Source organism: Microcaecilia unicolor, chromosome 11 (genome assembly GCF_901765095.1).
Source record: "Microcaecilia unicolor chromosome 11, aMicUni1.1, whole genome shotgun sequence".
NCBI classification, from domain to species: domain Eukaryota; kingdom Metazoa; phylum Chordata; class Amphibia; order Gymnophiona; family Siphonopidae; genus Microcaecilia; species Microcaecilia unicolor.
In genome coordinates, this window is record NC_044041.1 from 167,576,477 (window position 1) to 167,590,376 (window position 13,900).

At 43.8% G+C, this 13,900-nt stretch overlaps 1 protein-coding gene across 1 annotated transcript in view; it reads right to left on the bottom strand.

Moving 5' to 3' along the window:
* The window catches only part of SHKBP1 (SH3KBP1 binding protein 1), an 82,355-nt gene that overhangs the window by 29,788 nt on the left and 38,667 nt on the right, over positions 1-13,900 (bottom strand). Inside the window, exons 7-9 of the mRNA XM_030218298.1 lie at positions 9,845-10,021; positions 6,025-6,115; positions 3,515-3,705 (exon numbers count right to left, since the gene is read on the bottom strand). Coding sequence (XP_030074158.1) covers positions 3,515-3,705; positions 6,025-6,115; positions 9,845-10,021 — 459 coding nt within the window. The remainder of the gene's footprint in view (positions 1-3,514; positions 3,706-6,024; positions 6,116-9,844; positions 10,022-13,900) is intronic.

The window sequence follows — 13,900 nt, forward strand, 5'->3', positions numbered from 1 at the left end:
TGTTCGGTCTGTGCCCTGAATAAGGCAGGTACAAATCAAGGTAAGGTTTACACATATGTTTGTCTTGTTGGGCAGACTGGATAGACCGTGCAGGTCTTTTTCTGCCGTCATCTACTATGTATGTTTTTTTTTTATTCTTTGGCACGCGCCTGCTGCACAGCTCAGTCACGAGCCGGCATCTGGCTCGTGTGGTCACCACTCCTACGGCGCGTGCATAGCGCTAGCCACCGCAGCTCCTCCAGCATACATTTTAAAAAAAACCCTCAGGAGAGTGCACCAGAGCACTTCCTCCCACTTGCCCCAGTCTCACACCGGGTTTCCCTCCACTTAGGAACTGGCTCTACTCCTTTAATTGAGCCGGCCCGGGAATCCCTGCTAACAGTGCATGCGCAGCCGTCTGATGTCATTGATGACGTCAGACACAGCGCGCCAAGGGCTTTTGGCTCCACTCTGGCCCCGCTGCTCCCGCACTCGACGGCCTCTCAATGCAGCTCTCTCCACTGTCATAGCGGTGCTCAAATGTCGCCACCGACGCTCTGACAGCCTCTCCACTTTCACAGCAGGGCCCAAATGCCACTGAGAAATCACGCCACCACAGACGCCACCAGAACTGCCCCCCAGCTGCTGCACTGCTGCCTGGACCCGACTCACCGCCCCAACACCGCCCAGGTAATTTTTTTTTATTTAACCCTTTAGGGGTTACATAACAATACAGAAGTATGACACAGTATACTACTTACAATGTCAACACAATGCATAATAGAACATTTTACTAGACAGCGTAGAATATAAGCAAAGATGGAACATATAGATAGGTAAGAGGGTAAGAGGAGTCTATATATGTCTACACTTTCAACATGTAAGAACATTGTAGAAATATTCAAAAATTAAGAAACCACCAAATCTTGATTGCATAGGAGTCAGTATTCAAAGCAATTTAAGCGGGCAGGAGAGGCATCTGCCTGCTTAAGATTACACTCAGCAGGCTGGTTGCCGATGTTCAGCAGCACTAAACTCAGCAGTGCCGAGGAACATTGGCTCTAACTGGCCATCTTGAAAATGGGCAGGAAAGAGGCATTTTGGGGTCAGAGAAGAGTCAGCAGATATGCAGGTGCCGGCAATATTCAGGGCCAGTGCACTTAGCTATGCAGGTGCCAGCACTGAATATCTGCCAGCACCCACATAACTTCCAGGAAGTAGCCTGAAACAGCAAGTAGTCTCCCCTCCCCTACACAGCAATAGGCCCCATTCTTTCTCATCCTCCCCCACAAATAGCAATAGCCCCTCCCTCCATCCTAAACCCCCCTCCCAACAGCAATAAGCCCCCCTTCTCCAGGCCTACCTTAACCTTCTCTGGAGGTCCAGTGGGGTCTTTGGGGCAGGAAGAATCCATAGTCATCCCTGCCCATGCCAGTTGCAACCTCAAAATGACTGCCGTGACCTCAAGCAGCAATCTTGCATTATGATCTACAGAACCCAGCTGTCAGATAACACTGGACCAATGGCTTAGGTCAGTGGTTCACACACCTGCCCATAATGAATATGCATTATGACAGATTTGCATACCCTGTCTCCACTATATGTCTCTCACAGGTTCACTGCAGATATTCTGAAAACCCAACAGGCTGAAGATCCCTGGACAGACAGAGACACCGCTGGTTAAATAAAATCTTAGGCTTCCCTCCCACAATTCTGCTGCTAGCATAACTAGAATAATGGCAAGGAGTCCTGAATCCAGTCAGAATCCTGTCTCCAGTTTTGAGTGAGTAACTAAATGAGGTTCAGAGCCAAGATCTTGCACTGATGACAGGGATAAGAAGTCCATGGAATATAGTTTTATAAGAAGTCCATGAAATATAGTTTTAAGGATACAACTGTTTTCTTGCAGACTGACCCATCCTGAGAGGTGGCTACAGCTAGAGTCTGAAGCATCAAATGGCTATTTATTTGGACTTACTCATGGTTTTTCATTTGTAATTCAAAGTTCATTAGATTCTCAGCTCTCTGGAGATCAAAAAATATCTAATCTAGCACAGGTTAGTAAATATATCCCTTACATTTGGATAATGTGTTAACACAAGTTGTTGGGCATTAATGTGTACTAAATATCTTCTCTCTGAGCTTGCACACTGTCCCTTTAAGTAAAATAATAGTACAATTACTTATCTGGGGATGTTTGAGAGTTGTTTCAGCTCAATTATGAGCCACACAAGGGCAATCGCTTAAAAATGAGAGCTGGAAATTGAAAAAGATGCTTCTTAGTTGGATAGGGAGGGTAAATGTGACATTAGCTGCTCAGTGACATAACAGTGTACAGAAATGGGAGAAAAATTGTAGGTCCCTCCAGAATGTGAGTTTCCTTTAAGGGCTTGGATGTTTCACTGAAATCCATGTTATATCTTTTTGCATGCCTTATAAATCCATATGTAACCCTTTCTCCTTCCCCCCCCCCTCTTTTTCCCCACTTTTAGATAATTTTTCTTTGCTTTGTTGGTTTTGGGGTATTTACATTTAAAAAAAAGAAAAACGTGAAGGTTCTACGGCATTTAAACTGTAATGCAGTTATCTTTGCAGAATTTATGTTTATGTTGTTCTTGATGCTTGTTGTGTCTAGGATGCTAAATTTGTTTATGGTGGCTCCTCTCAATTTGCCCAGGTTGTATTTCAGATTGCACATGGAGCAGTAGATGCCCCAGAGTGCCCTTTGGATCGCAGTGAGAAAGGCAGAAGAGAGGGAGGGATAATGCTGCTTGATTTTTATAGCTATTACCAAGCAGCTCTTTTCAGCCCATTGACAGATTGGCAATGTCCTACCAAGAACCAGCACGGGTTAGATTGGGAAGAGGAGACGCTAGGGATAGGGGCAGCTGGCCTACTTGGGGTGGTGAGACAGGAGTAGTCATTTGTGGTAATGGGAGACGCTATAAAGAGAATGAAAGCTTGGGGGAGGGGGGGGGGGGGGAGAGAGTGACATGATCCAGTTACCTCAATACTGGAATTGCCTGAGTTAGGCCAGAGTGACCTAAAGAGGTACGAAGGCAGGTAGAGCAGGTGCCTTTGAAGAGGTTTTCACAGATGTTCAAAAATGGAGTGTTTTGCATCCAGGATGAATTCTGGGACCAGTTCCATGTAGAGCAATTTTCATTATGGGGTAATTCTATAACAGGGCACACAGTAGGAGTCTATGCAATAAAGAAACGTAAATAGAAAACTAGCATAGATGTGCCTAACATTTAGGCACTGGCACTTACACACTACCTTTTCTCTCTTGGGTAATCTATTCCTCTGAGGGAAGCTAAGGAAGTCCCATTTCACTACCCTTATTATGGCAATGAAGAGTTTAAACACTTTCCATAACCCCTGACCTAAGCCCAAAAGCTCACTGACATAAGACAAATCCTACTGGATTAGAGACCCAAGCTGCAAGGCCAGCACTTCCGGGCAGGTGGAAGGCCCCCAACAAGAAGTTACTAAACCTTTTCCAACCAACTTCACATCAGATCATCAGGCTTACCAATTTCACTCCCATTTCCATCAGCCTGGATGGCCCATAGTATGATCTCACTACATGAGGCCACAGCCAACATTCTGTCATTGTCCCCTAGTGAGCCGCCTATGACCTTGGCATTCAGAGCCACACGTTCAATCACCCAATCCAAGCGGGGACTGCAGAAGACCTGCTGCCAGCCAGATGTCTCTTTCATTCTGTCATTCAAAAAAGAAAACAAACAAAAAAAAGATTTGATGTTATTTAGTTTAAGCGTCAGGGAGTGTTAGTTTACCATTCTGCAGGATAACAACTGCGTCATTTAGCATCTTCTGTTCAGAGACAGCATTAGAGAGGGACAAACAGGGCAATTGCCCTGGTCTCCCATACCATAGTGGGCCCCAAACCTGCCTCACACTGAAGGTGGCTTTGGGACCCCTGCCCTGGGCTCTTGAATGCCTTTAGCACCAGCCCTGTTTCCATTTAAACAAACTTCAACATCCCATACAGAAATGGGCTTGCAGCCACCTCTATTTTCAGCAGTTGCTCATGGTATACCATGCCAATATGCCCAGAGTTAATCAGACAATACTCCCCAGAGTTACAAATATACTCTAGTGTACATTGATGTGGTACAATAATGTGCATTAACCACAGCTCCCATTTTATGCCATGGGACATATTAATAGTGAATGTTAATGCAGTTAGCATGCATTAACACAGTTAAACACATTAGAACCTCTAGCCCTAAGGGGACTAGTTGCTAAATCGCATCAGAGGGCCCTTTTACTAAAGCTTCGCACATGCTAAATGCTGCATATACTATTTATACCTATGGCAACATGGTACTTTAGCATGTTAATGTCCGTTTGCATGTGCTAAGCTTTAGTAAAAGGGTCCCTAGGTGTTTAACACAGTTTTTAATGCTGTGAAAATACGTATTAATAGCAGAGGTAAAAACTTTACAAGCAACTTTATGTTAAGGTCCGGAGAAGGGGGAAGAGTGTGCCTTGCGGTTATGCTACTTACAGGAGGTGTAGTTACCTGCTTTTCATGTTAGCGATCACGCTAAGGATCAATTATTGCTCATCCCTACAATTACTGAAGACATTTTGCAACTTTATGCAATGGTTTAGTAAACAAACCCCTAAGTTATCCCACTATAGAGGGTCAATATTCAAAGCAATTTAACCAGCCAGAAACGGCCCATGGCTGGTCTGGACGGCTTCCTAAAGGAAAAGTCCATAGACCATTATTAAATTGACTTGGGGAAAATACACTGCTTATTTCTGGGAAAAGCAGCATAAAATGTATTGAACTTTTTTGGGATCTTGCCAGGTATTTGTGACCTGGATTGGCCACTGTTGGAAACAGAATGCTGGGCTTGATGGACCTTTGGTCTGTCCCAGTGTGGCAATACTTATGCACTTATGTATGTATCACTTATTTTGCCCTTCTCCTGTGTACTTGAGAAACGTACAGCTTTATCAGGCTAATAGATTTGATACGGCAAGGAAGGTTGTTGTCCCAGACCTGAAACATATTCGTTACTCTGCTACCCTCAAAAGCACTTTTTCCATTGTAGGACCAGTATTATAGAATGCTCTTCCGGGTTCTTTGTGATTTTACTCTTCCCTTTTACAATTTAAAAAGGCTTTAAAAACGCATCTTTTTTTGCAAGCCTATCAGGGAATTTAAACAGTAATGAACTGATTTAAAGAGGATTGTTACATACCATGTTTTGAGACTGTTGTCTTGCCATTTTAAATTATGTGGATGTTTATTGTCAGCTGCTTAGTTTATTAGATGGGGTTTAAGTTTTAAAAATAAATAAATATTCAATGCCGGTGCCCGGATATGGCCTGGCATTAAATATCAAGGAATAACGCTGCCCTTGGCTTAAAAGACACTTACTGCCACCAGCCGAATATCTATCTACCACTTAAGTTTTTAAGTTTCAAAAATGTTTCAACATATGTTGACTGGTTTCAACTGGTATTCATGTGCTGCTACAACATGCTGTCATTCCACTGAATGCTGCTAATGTTGCCCAACCACACAGCTGTATATTGAGGCAAGCAGAATTTTCATGCACAGACATACGATGCTGTCACAAGGCAAGATTGCAGAAAAGGTAAATTAACTTCAATTAGTTTGGTATTCTGTGACATGAGAATGGGACCTTTACCCGCAACACCTTCGCTGACAAGTTCTCTTTGCTTCTTTCCCCATCTGATTTTTTCTTTATACCCTCACTTACGATTCAGTGCCTCAGCCAGGGGGTACCTGAAAGATTTTTTCTACATTTCAATAATATTTTTAATTAAAAGATATGCTTCAAAAGAGGCTCAGGAGGAGGTAACACACATAAGAAGCAGTTAGAACTCTAAATATGAAAAAAAAAGGGGGTAGGGGACCTGCAAGGAGTAGCAGTTACAACCCTTCCCTCCTTTTGGGGCAGATTGGATGGGCTAAGCTGGTCTTTGTCTGCCCTGATTTACTATGTAAAAAGTGGCTAGAAAAAAATGTATACGTACCTGTAACAGACAATAAACTGTGCATATGCCACTGCAATCCAGTTATAGTGGCCACAGATGATACGCACCATTCCAGGGTCACTGCTCGCACCTAGGCCAGAAAACAGATGCAGGAAAGATAAGGGTGTAATTTATGCAACAGACATCAAAATATTACCTACCATTCAACGCAGTGGAAGAAGCCTTCCTTGATTTAAAGGGTAACTAGAATACAATTGGTCTCACTTTGATTCTCCTGGGTCACACCTTAGTGTATCTTGGAAGTTGTTTTTTTTTTTTTTTAACTTAATTTTTATTGGTTTATTCATAACAATATAACAATTAACATTTAGAAGCTATTCTGTCATTGCATCAACTGAAGATGTAAAACCATAGAACAGTAACCAGCCCCTCCTTGGTTCATGGCTACACTATTTATTTATTGCACTTGTATCCCACATTTTCCCACCTTTTTGCAGGCTCAATGTGGCTTACAAAGACCTGTTATGGCATAGCCATTCCAGGATACCAGATACAACTGGTGTTATAAAAAAGATTAAGGATGACAAAAAGATCTAAGCAAACAGTATAGAGATGACTTTCTGAATAAGGGTGGAGCGGTGTAGTGTTGTAATTAGGCTATGGATTCTCGTGGTAGGCCTTGTTGAAGAGGTAGGTTTTCAGAGATTTGCGAAAGTTAATTTCGTTAACTGTTTTCAATTAGTTGGTAGTGCATTCCACAGCTGCGTGCTCATATAAGAAAAGCTGGTTACATGTGTTAGTTTGTATTTTAATCCTTTGCAGCTAGGGAAGTGTAAATTAAGAAATGTGCGAGCTGATCTTTTAGCATTTCTGGGAGGGAGGTCAACGAGGTCTAGCATGTAGGTCGGGGCATCGCCGTGAATGATTTTATGAACAATCGTGCAGATCTTGAACGTAGTACATTCTTTAAGTGGGAACCAGTGAAGTTTCTCTCTTAGGGGTTTTGCACTTTCATATTTTGTTTTTCCAAATATGAGTCTGGCTGCGGTATTCTGGGCTGTTTGGAGTTTCTTGATAGTTTGTTCTTTGCAGCCAGCATTGAGTGCGTTGCAGTAGCACCATTGACTGTACCAGGTTGCGAAAAATGGATCTCGGGAAGAAAGGTTTTACTCTTTTAAGTTTCCACATGGAGTGAAACATCTTCTTAGTTGTATTCTTCACGTGGGTTTCGAGTGAGAGATTTCGATCGATGGTAACTCCAAGAATTTTCAGATTGTTTGAGACGGGAGGGGAGAAGTTTGGTGTGGTTATGGTGGTAAATTTAGTTGTATTATGTTGTGAGGTGAGTATAAAACATTGTGTTTTTTCTGCATTAAGTTTTAGCTGGAATGCATCCGCCCATGAGTGCATGATTTGGAAACTTTGGTTGATCTCGTTAGTGATTTCCTTCAGATCATGTTTGAATGGGATATAGATCGTGACATCATCTGCATATATGTAGGGATTGAGGTTTTGATTGGCTAGTAGCTTGGCTAAGGGTATCATCATTAAGTTGGAGAGGTTTGGTGAGAGGGGGGATCCTTGGGGAACTCCACAGTCAGGTGTCCATGGGGTTGATATATCCGCGTTCGTTATTACTTGGTATGATCTTGTGATCAGGAATCCTTTAAACCAGTTAAGAACGTTACCTCCAACTCCAAAGTATTCTAGGATATGTAATAATATTCCATGGTTGACCATGTCGAAGGCACTGGACATGTCGAATTGTAGGAGACGTATGTTGTTGCCAGTTGCAATTGTTTGTTTAAATATATTAAAGTCTAAATTGGGGGACCTTGGATGCTTTTTAAGTTAAATCCTTGTCACGTGCTGCTGAGAACCTAGAATTTATGCTCCGACCATAATCGATTTTTTTCCAAAATATCTATTCCCAACCTCTGCAGTTTGTCAGGGCAGGACAAAATCTCCTCAGGTCTCTCTTTATAGGGGCTAAAAAAGAGAGCAGACCAAAGCAATCCAAAATGGTCCAAAAGTAAAATTTATTCAAATAGAAACACTACTGGTGGTGTATAGAACAAACTGCCTGACTTGACCAAGTTTCACCCTTCCCTGGGTTGTGTAAGGGGCAAGCAGTCCCAGAATGGTGTATTCAACTGCAAGCACCAAACCCGATAAAAAATGTTTCATTCCCAGTCTCTCCTGCTGTTGCAAGAGGGAAGGGTGAAAGTTGGTTGAGTCGAGCAAATCTGTTCTATATTCCACCAGTACTGATAATATTTGAATAAAGTTTACTTTTGAACCATTTTGGATCGCTTTGGTCAGTTCTCTTTTTTGCTATTCTGGCACTTGCAGACTGCTTGCTTTCTGGGACACTGTTTAGAATGGGCAATCAATTTGAGTCTTTTTGAGGGCTCCCCAGCAGCAGAAGAGGCAGGCCAGGCAGCATCAGCAGCCATGCGTCATACTGCATGAACGCAGTAGCATGATCTTCTTATGCATGGACCAACCCATAACCAAGCTGGAATGAGATGCTAGGAATTATTAGGAGAGGAATGCAAAACAAGACCAAAAATATTATAATGCCTCTGTATCACTCCATGGTGCCACCTCACCTTGAGTACTGTGCTCAATTCTGGTTGCCGTATCTCTAAAAGATATAGCAGAATTAGAAAAGGTTCAAAGAAGAGCGACCAAAATGATAGAGGGGATGGAACTGCTCCCATATGAGGAAAGGTTAAAGAAGTTTTAGGGCTCTTCGGCTTGGAAAACAGATGGCTGAGGGGGGATATGACCGAGGTCTACAAAATCCTCAGTGGTGTGGAACAGGTAGTGAATCAATTTTTCACTCATTCAAAAAGTACAAAGACAAGGGGACACTTAATGAAATTGCATGAAAATACTTTTAAAACAAATAGAAGAAAATATTTGTTCACTCAAAGAAACAGTTAAGCTCTAGAACTCATTGCCAGAGGATGTGGTTAGCCTATCTGGGTTTTAAAAAAATCTAGACAAGGTCATGGAGGACAAGTCCATAGTCTGTTATTGAGATGGACACTGCTTGCCCTGGGATTGGTAGCATGGAATGGTGCTACTAATTGGGTTTCTGCCAAGTACTTGTGTCCTGGATTGGCCATTGCTGGAAGCAGAATACTGGGCTAGATGGACCATTGGTCTGACCCAGTATGGCTATCCATATGTTCATAGGCAGCACAGTATTAGGATTAATTAAGCAGTCACAGCTCAACAGGTGTCTAGAAGGGGGAGCATGCTGGCTAAAGTCTTGTGGGGAGAAGAGAGAGCTGGCTTTTTGGGGTCTCAAGGTCACGGATGCAGTGTCTTGAATGCAAGTGATGGAGGTCGGCAACCTGCAGTCTAGGCAAGCAACCATTCCACACCCTTAATCATTGGGGGGGGGGGGGGAGAACTCTGCAGCTTGCTCTGGCCCATTTATCCTGAGCTGAATCCCCTCCACCTTTCCCACATGGTTCAGCACTGAATGTTTTAAAGCCATAATAAGCTGCCTTTTGGGAAATCGTCTCAGCTTATTTAGCATCTCTATTAATAATATAGGTATTGAAACTGAATGCCATATTCAATACACAGCTGTACTGGAAATAAGGTAAATTACTGCAAGTTAACCTTGATACATGTTATTTGGCTGTTGAAGTTTAACATCTGATGTTGATTTGTGGTGTCAGCAATCACTGCTCTGTTGCCACGAGTTAGTGCAGACGTAGGCAAGTGACCTGTTAGTGACACTGAACACTCACCAGTCTGGGACTCAAATTCAGGAATACTGTACTCTATATTCTTGCTATGCTTGAATCCCATCAGTGACCAGCAACGAATGCCTACATACCAGCTGCTCCTCCAGCCATCCTGTCTTCTAGCAGCCGTCCAAGCAGCCCTGCATTCCCCAGGTTTGGTGGCATGGTGTTGCTCCTCCTTACTGGTGCTCTTTCTGAGGAATTCAGTCGTCCTGTAAAAATCTGGGACCCAGCCACGCTGTGTCGGTTCCTCCTTTTGGCTGGAAATACTATAAAACAAAAACAAAATAGTGTGGAACTTACTGTCTATTTATTATTCCTGGGGAAATTCTGTGCAACTGTGGAATGCAGATTTTGCATAGAATTCCACGAATTCTGCAGTCGTGGCACTGATGTTCAGGTTTCTGGCTGCATCCCTCCAAGATCACACACCATGAGGAAGAGCTGAACAGCCACGCAGTGGGCTGCTTCCACCCAGTGGCGTAGCAAGGGGGGCGGGAGGGGCAGTCCGCCCCGGGTGTCAGCTCAGGGGGGGGGGGGCTCCCTGCCAGCTCCCCCCCCTCGGCGCATCGACACCCCCGACCAGCTCCCGCACCCTACCTTTAAAAAGAATATCGGAATCAGAGGCGAGGCGCAGTGCCTCGCGCCTGCCCTGCACGTAAAAGAAATGTGGACCGTCGGGCCTTCCCTCGCTCTATCTGTCCTGCCCTCCGCTGACGCAACTTCCTATTTCCGCAAGGGCGGGACAGACAGAGCGAGAGAAGGCCTGACGGTCCACATTTCTTTTACGTGCAGGGCAGGCGCGAGGGGCTGCACCTCGCCTCGGATTCAGACATTCTTTTTAAAGGTAGGGTGTGGGAGGTGGTCGGGGGAGGGGGGTGTTGATGCGCTGAGGGGGAGGGATGTCATCGTGCTGCACCCGGGGGGGGGGGGATGCGACAGCGAACCGCCCCACCCCGGGTGGCAGGCCCCCCCTGCTACGCCACTGCTTCCGCCTACTCTGCCGCCTTGGACCCAAGCAGTTAAATTAAGCCACAGGGCTGTATGGAGGGCCTTGCAGTTCAAAGTAACCACCTTCTCTGCGGTCCTGGGCCCGGCTGTTCCTTTGAACCACACACAGGTTCAAGACCGCAGAGAAGGCGGAAGCAGCCCAATGTGCAGCTTCTCCTCTTGCTGAACCATTGGAGAGGAGGGACAAGAAATGAATCTGGCTGGAAGGCAGCCAGAGAAATGTACATGAGATAGAGGGGTGGGGGCTGAAAAATGCTAGATGGAGTGGTATATGTGAAAGGAGGACTGGGCTTGAAAACAGTAGATGGAGTGGTATATGTGAAAGGAGGACTGGGCTTGAAAACAGTAGATGGAGTGTGTGTGTGTGTGGGGGGGGGGGGAAGGTGTGTTTGTGCGCCATTGGAGGGGGTAGAGGCCCGTAGAAGGTGGATGATGCTGTGCAAGCCATTTGGGTAGGGGAGGGAGGCTGAAGCAAGGTGGAACTGCGAGTGTTCTGATTGGGGGAGGGGCTGGAGAAAAGCGGATGCTGTGTCTGTCATTGGTGGGAAAGGGGTAGAAAAAGGTGGTGAATGTGTGCACTGTGGGAGAAGAAGGGTTGGCAAAAGGTGGATGGAATGTGTGCGCCCCAGGGAATTGAGGCAAAGTAAGGTGGGATTTTGACTGGGAGAGGGGGGAAGAGACCTTGGGAATGGACAGAACAGGGACCTTGCTGGGAATTAAGGGGGGAGCAGTGATGGCTGAGGGTTCACAGAGTGCTGCTAGAGGACAGAGAACAAGTGAACAGAAAGAGGGTGAAGGAGGGGGAAAAAACTGGAAGTATTTACCATGGAGAAGGTATAGAAAAAGCCAGGGACTCAACTTACAAGGGGATGGGATAAAAGCTAAGCGAGAAATAGAGAAGGTGGACTTGAGAAGGCAAACTGATGTGGTGATGGTAGGCGTATTTCATGGCTTGGGGGGTGGGAAGCTAGCCCTTATAATTGGAGAATGTTTCTCAAGAAATTTACAAATAACGTGTGCAGAATTTTCAACTTTTTTTGTGCAGAATTCCCCAAGAGTAATTATTTATCTCATTTATGTCTGGCATTCTCTATATAATCTACAAGTAAGGAAAAAGAAACCACACACTAAGAAATACATTATCCTTCCCAATCTATATGCATATTCGTCATGTGGCAAGCCAAAGTGGACATGCACTTCTACAGGTTGCCAGAATGAATACCAGGGACCCCTGCAACTCTGATTTCCCTAATATAAGAAGCTTTCCTTGAGTTCTTTCCTAACATGTATTTCAGTGGTGTAAAAATTCACATGGTAGTAATAAAATGCCTGAGGTAGGTCATTTTACTGGATCAGCACTATCATAGTCCATAGCTACATCATGACAAGGTCAGAAAGGACAGAAAATGCCTGGGGACGGGCCTTATTTACTGCTGCGTGTAACTGGACAGTCTCTCACTGAATAAATGAAGATCCTGTTAGTGTGAAGTTAGCACTAAAGAAAAGGGGTCCCGTACTCTTTTTTTATTTGCATTGAGGATCCCTAAGACCTCTAACATCGTTCACATTCTATTTCTTTCTATCAGACTTCAGCACTTACTGCAATTCTGTCATTCTGTGGTAGTCACCAATGGCTGGCTGCAGCAAGGAAATGCAATATGATCCCTAATCGGGAGTGTCTATTAGGATGCCTGGTGAATAGAGCTGTTTGGTTTATCAGATCAGTCAGCTTTGTATAATATTCTTTTTTCTTCTTTAGTAGGGCAATTAACTTGCTTGTGTCTTGGTTTTCTCACAGACTATAGACAGGCTTGCTTAACCCTCATAATGGGCTATAAATTTTAATAAGTGTCTGTCTGTTTGTGTCAAACAGGCTTTAAACATAATACTGGAACATTTTCAGTGAAGGACCACAAAGAGTTATAGGTATTCATTACAAAGAGCAAGTGATGAATATTTGAGAAAAATACCAAAGAAATAGAAGTATGTGAAGGTGACCTTAGAGGTCAGAGTTGAAGAATACCAGATAAGTAAGAGAGAAAATATAAGGCATTAAGTGACTGGACAAATGAAGCTTCAATTTTCGAACTGGGTACTTTTTGTACTAGGTCAGAATCTGACAGCTTCCGAAGGGGAAACAGAGAGAGAGAAGAGAGATTGATTTTATTTTCCTTATACTGAAATTTGGACTGATACAAATAAGAATTCAATTTTCTGTAATACTAAGATAAAAAAAATTTTTATTGTAACCATTTATTTACTCTAATAAATTTTAGCATTATTATATAAGAGACAAACTGAACTCAAGTGTTTTCCCTTTGCCAGAAAGGCTTGCATTTTTCTAGTCTCTTCTGTTCACCTCCCTTTAGAGGCTATATATATATATATATATATAGCCGGTTAGTTGATAAGCAGTGACTGGGAATATTTAGCACCAGATAACTGGCTCTCTCCTGCTGAATATTCGTGGATAGCTGGTTAAGTACTATTTAACAAGCCAGGAGCCGTCCTGGCCGGTTAAGTGTGTGTGTGTGTGTGTGTGTGTGTGTGTGTGTGTGTATATATATATATATATATATATATACACTTAACCAGCCAGGACGGCTCCTGGCTTGTTAAATAGTACTTAACCAGCTATCCGCGAATATTCAGCAGGAGAGAGACAGTTATCTGCTGCTAAATATTCCCAGTCACTGCTTAGCAACTAACCGGTTATACTGCACAATATAATCAGTTATCCGCTAATATTCAGTGCATCATTGGCTAAATTTGGCGGCTAAATTAGGCCACTGAAATAGCAGGCCTATCTTTGGCCAGTTTAAACTTAACCTACCAGCGCTGAATATTGGCTTGGCCAGTTAAGTTTAAACCATCCAAAAATAAACCATATATTCGATGCCGGTCACTGGAAACGACCCGGCATTGAATATTCAGGCTCAGCACTGACCGCGGACTGCCTCCAGCAGTCTGAATATTGGCCCCAGTGCTCTCATTAGCGAAGCTTACAGCCTTGGGGCAGAACCAGACAGAAGTCCGAGAAACAATGGAAGGTGAATATGGACTAGCTGATCAAAAGTATACAGAGGGTGAGTTAGAGATGGAAGCTATAAAGATCACTGGGATGACCAATAACTCTG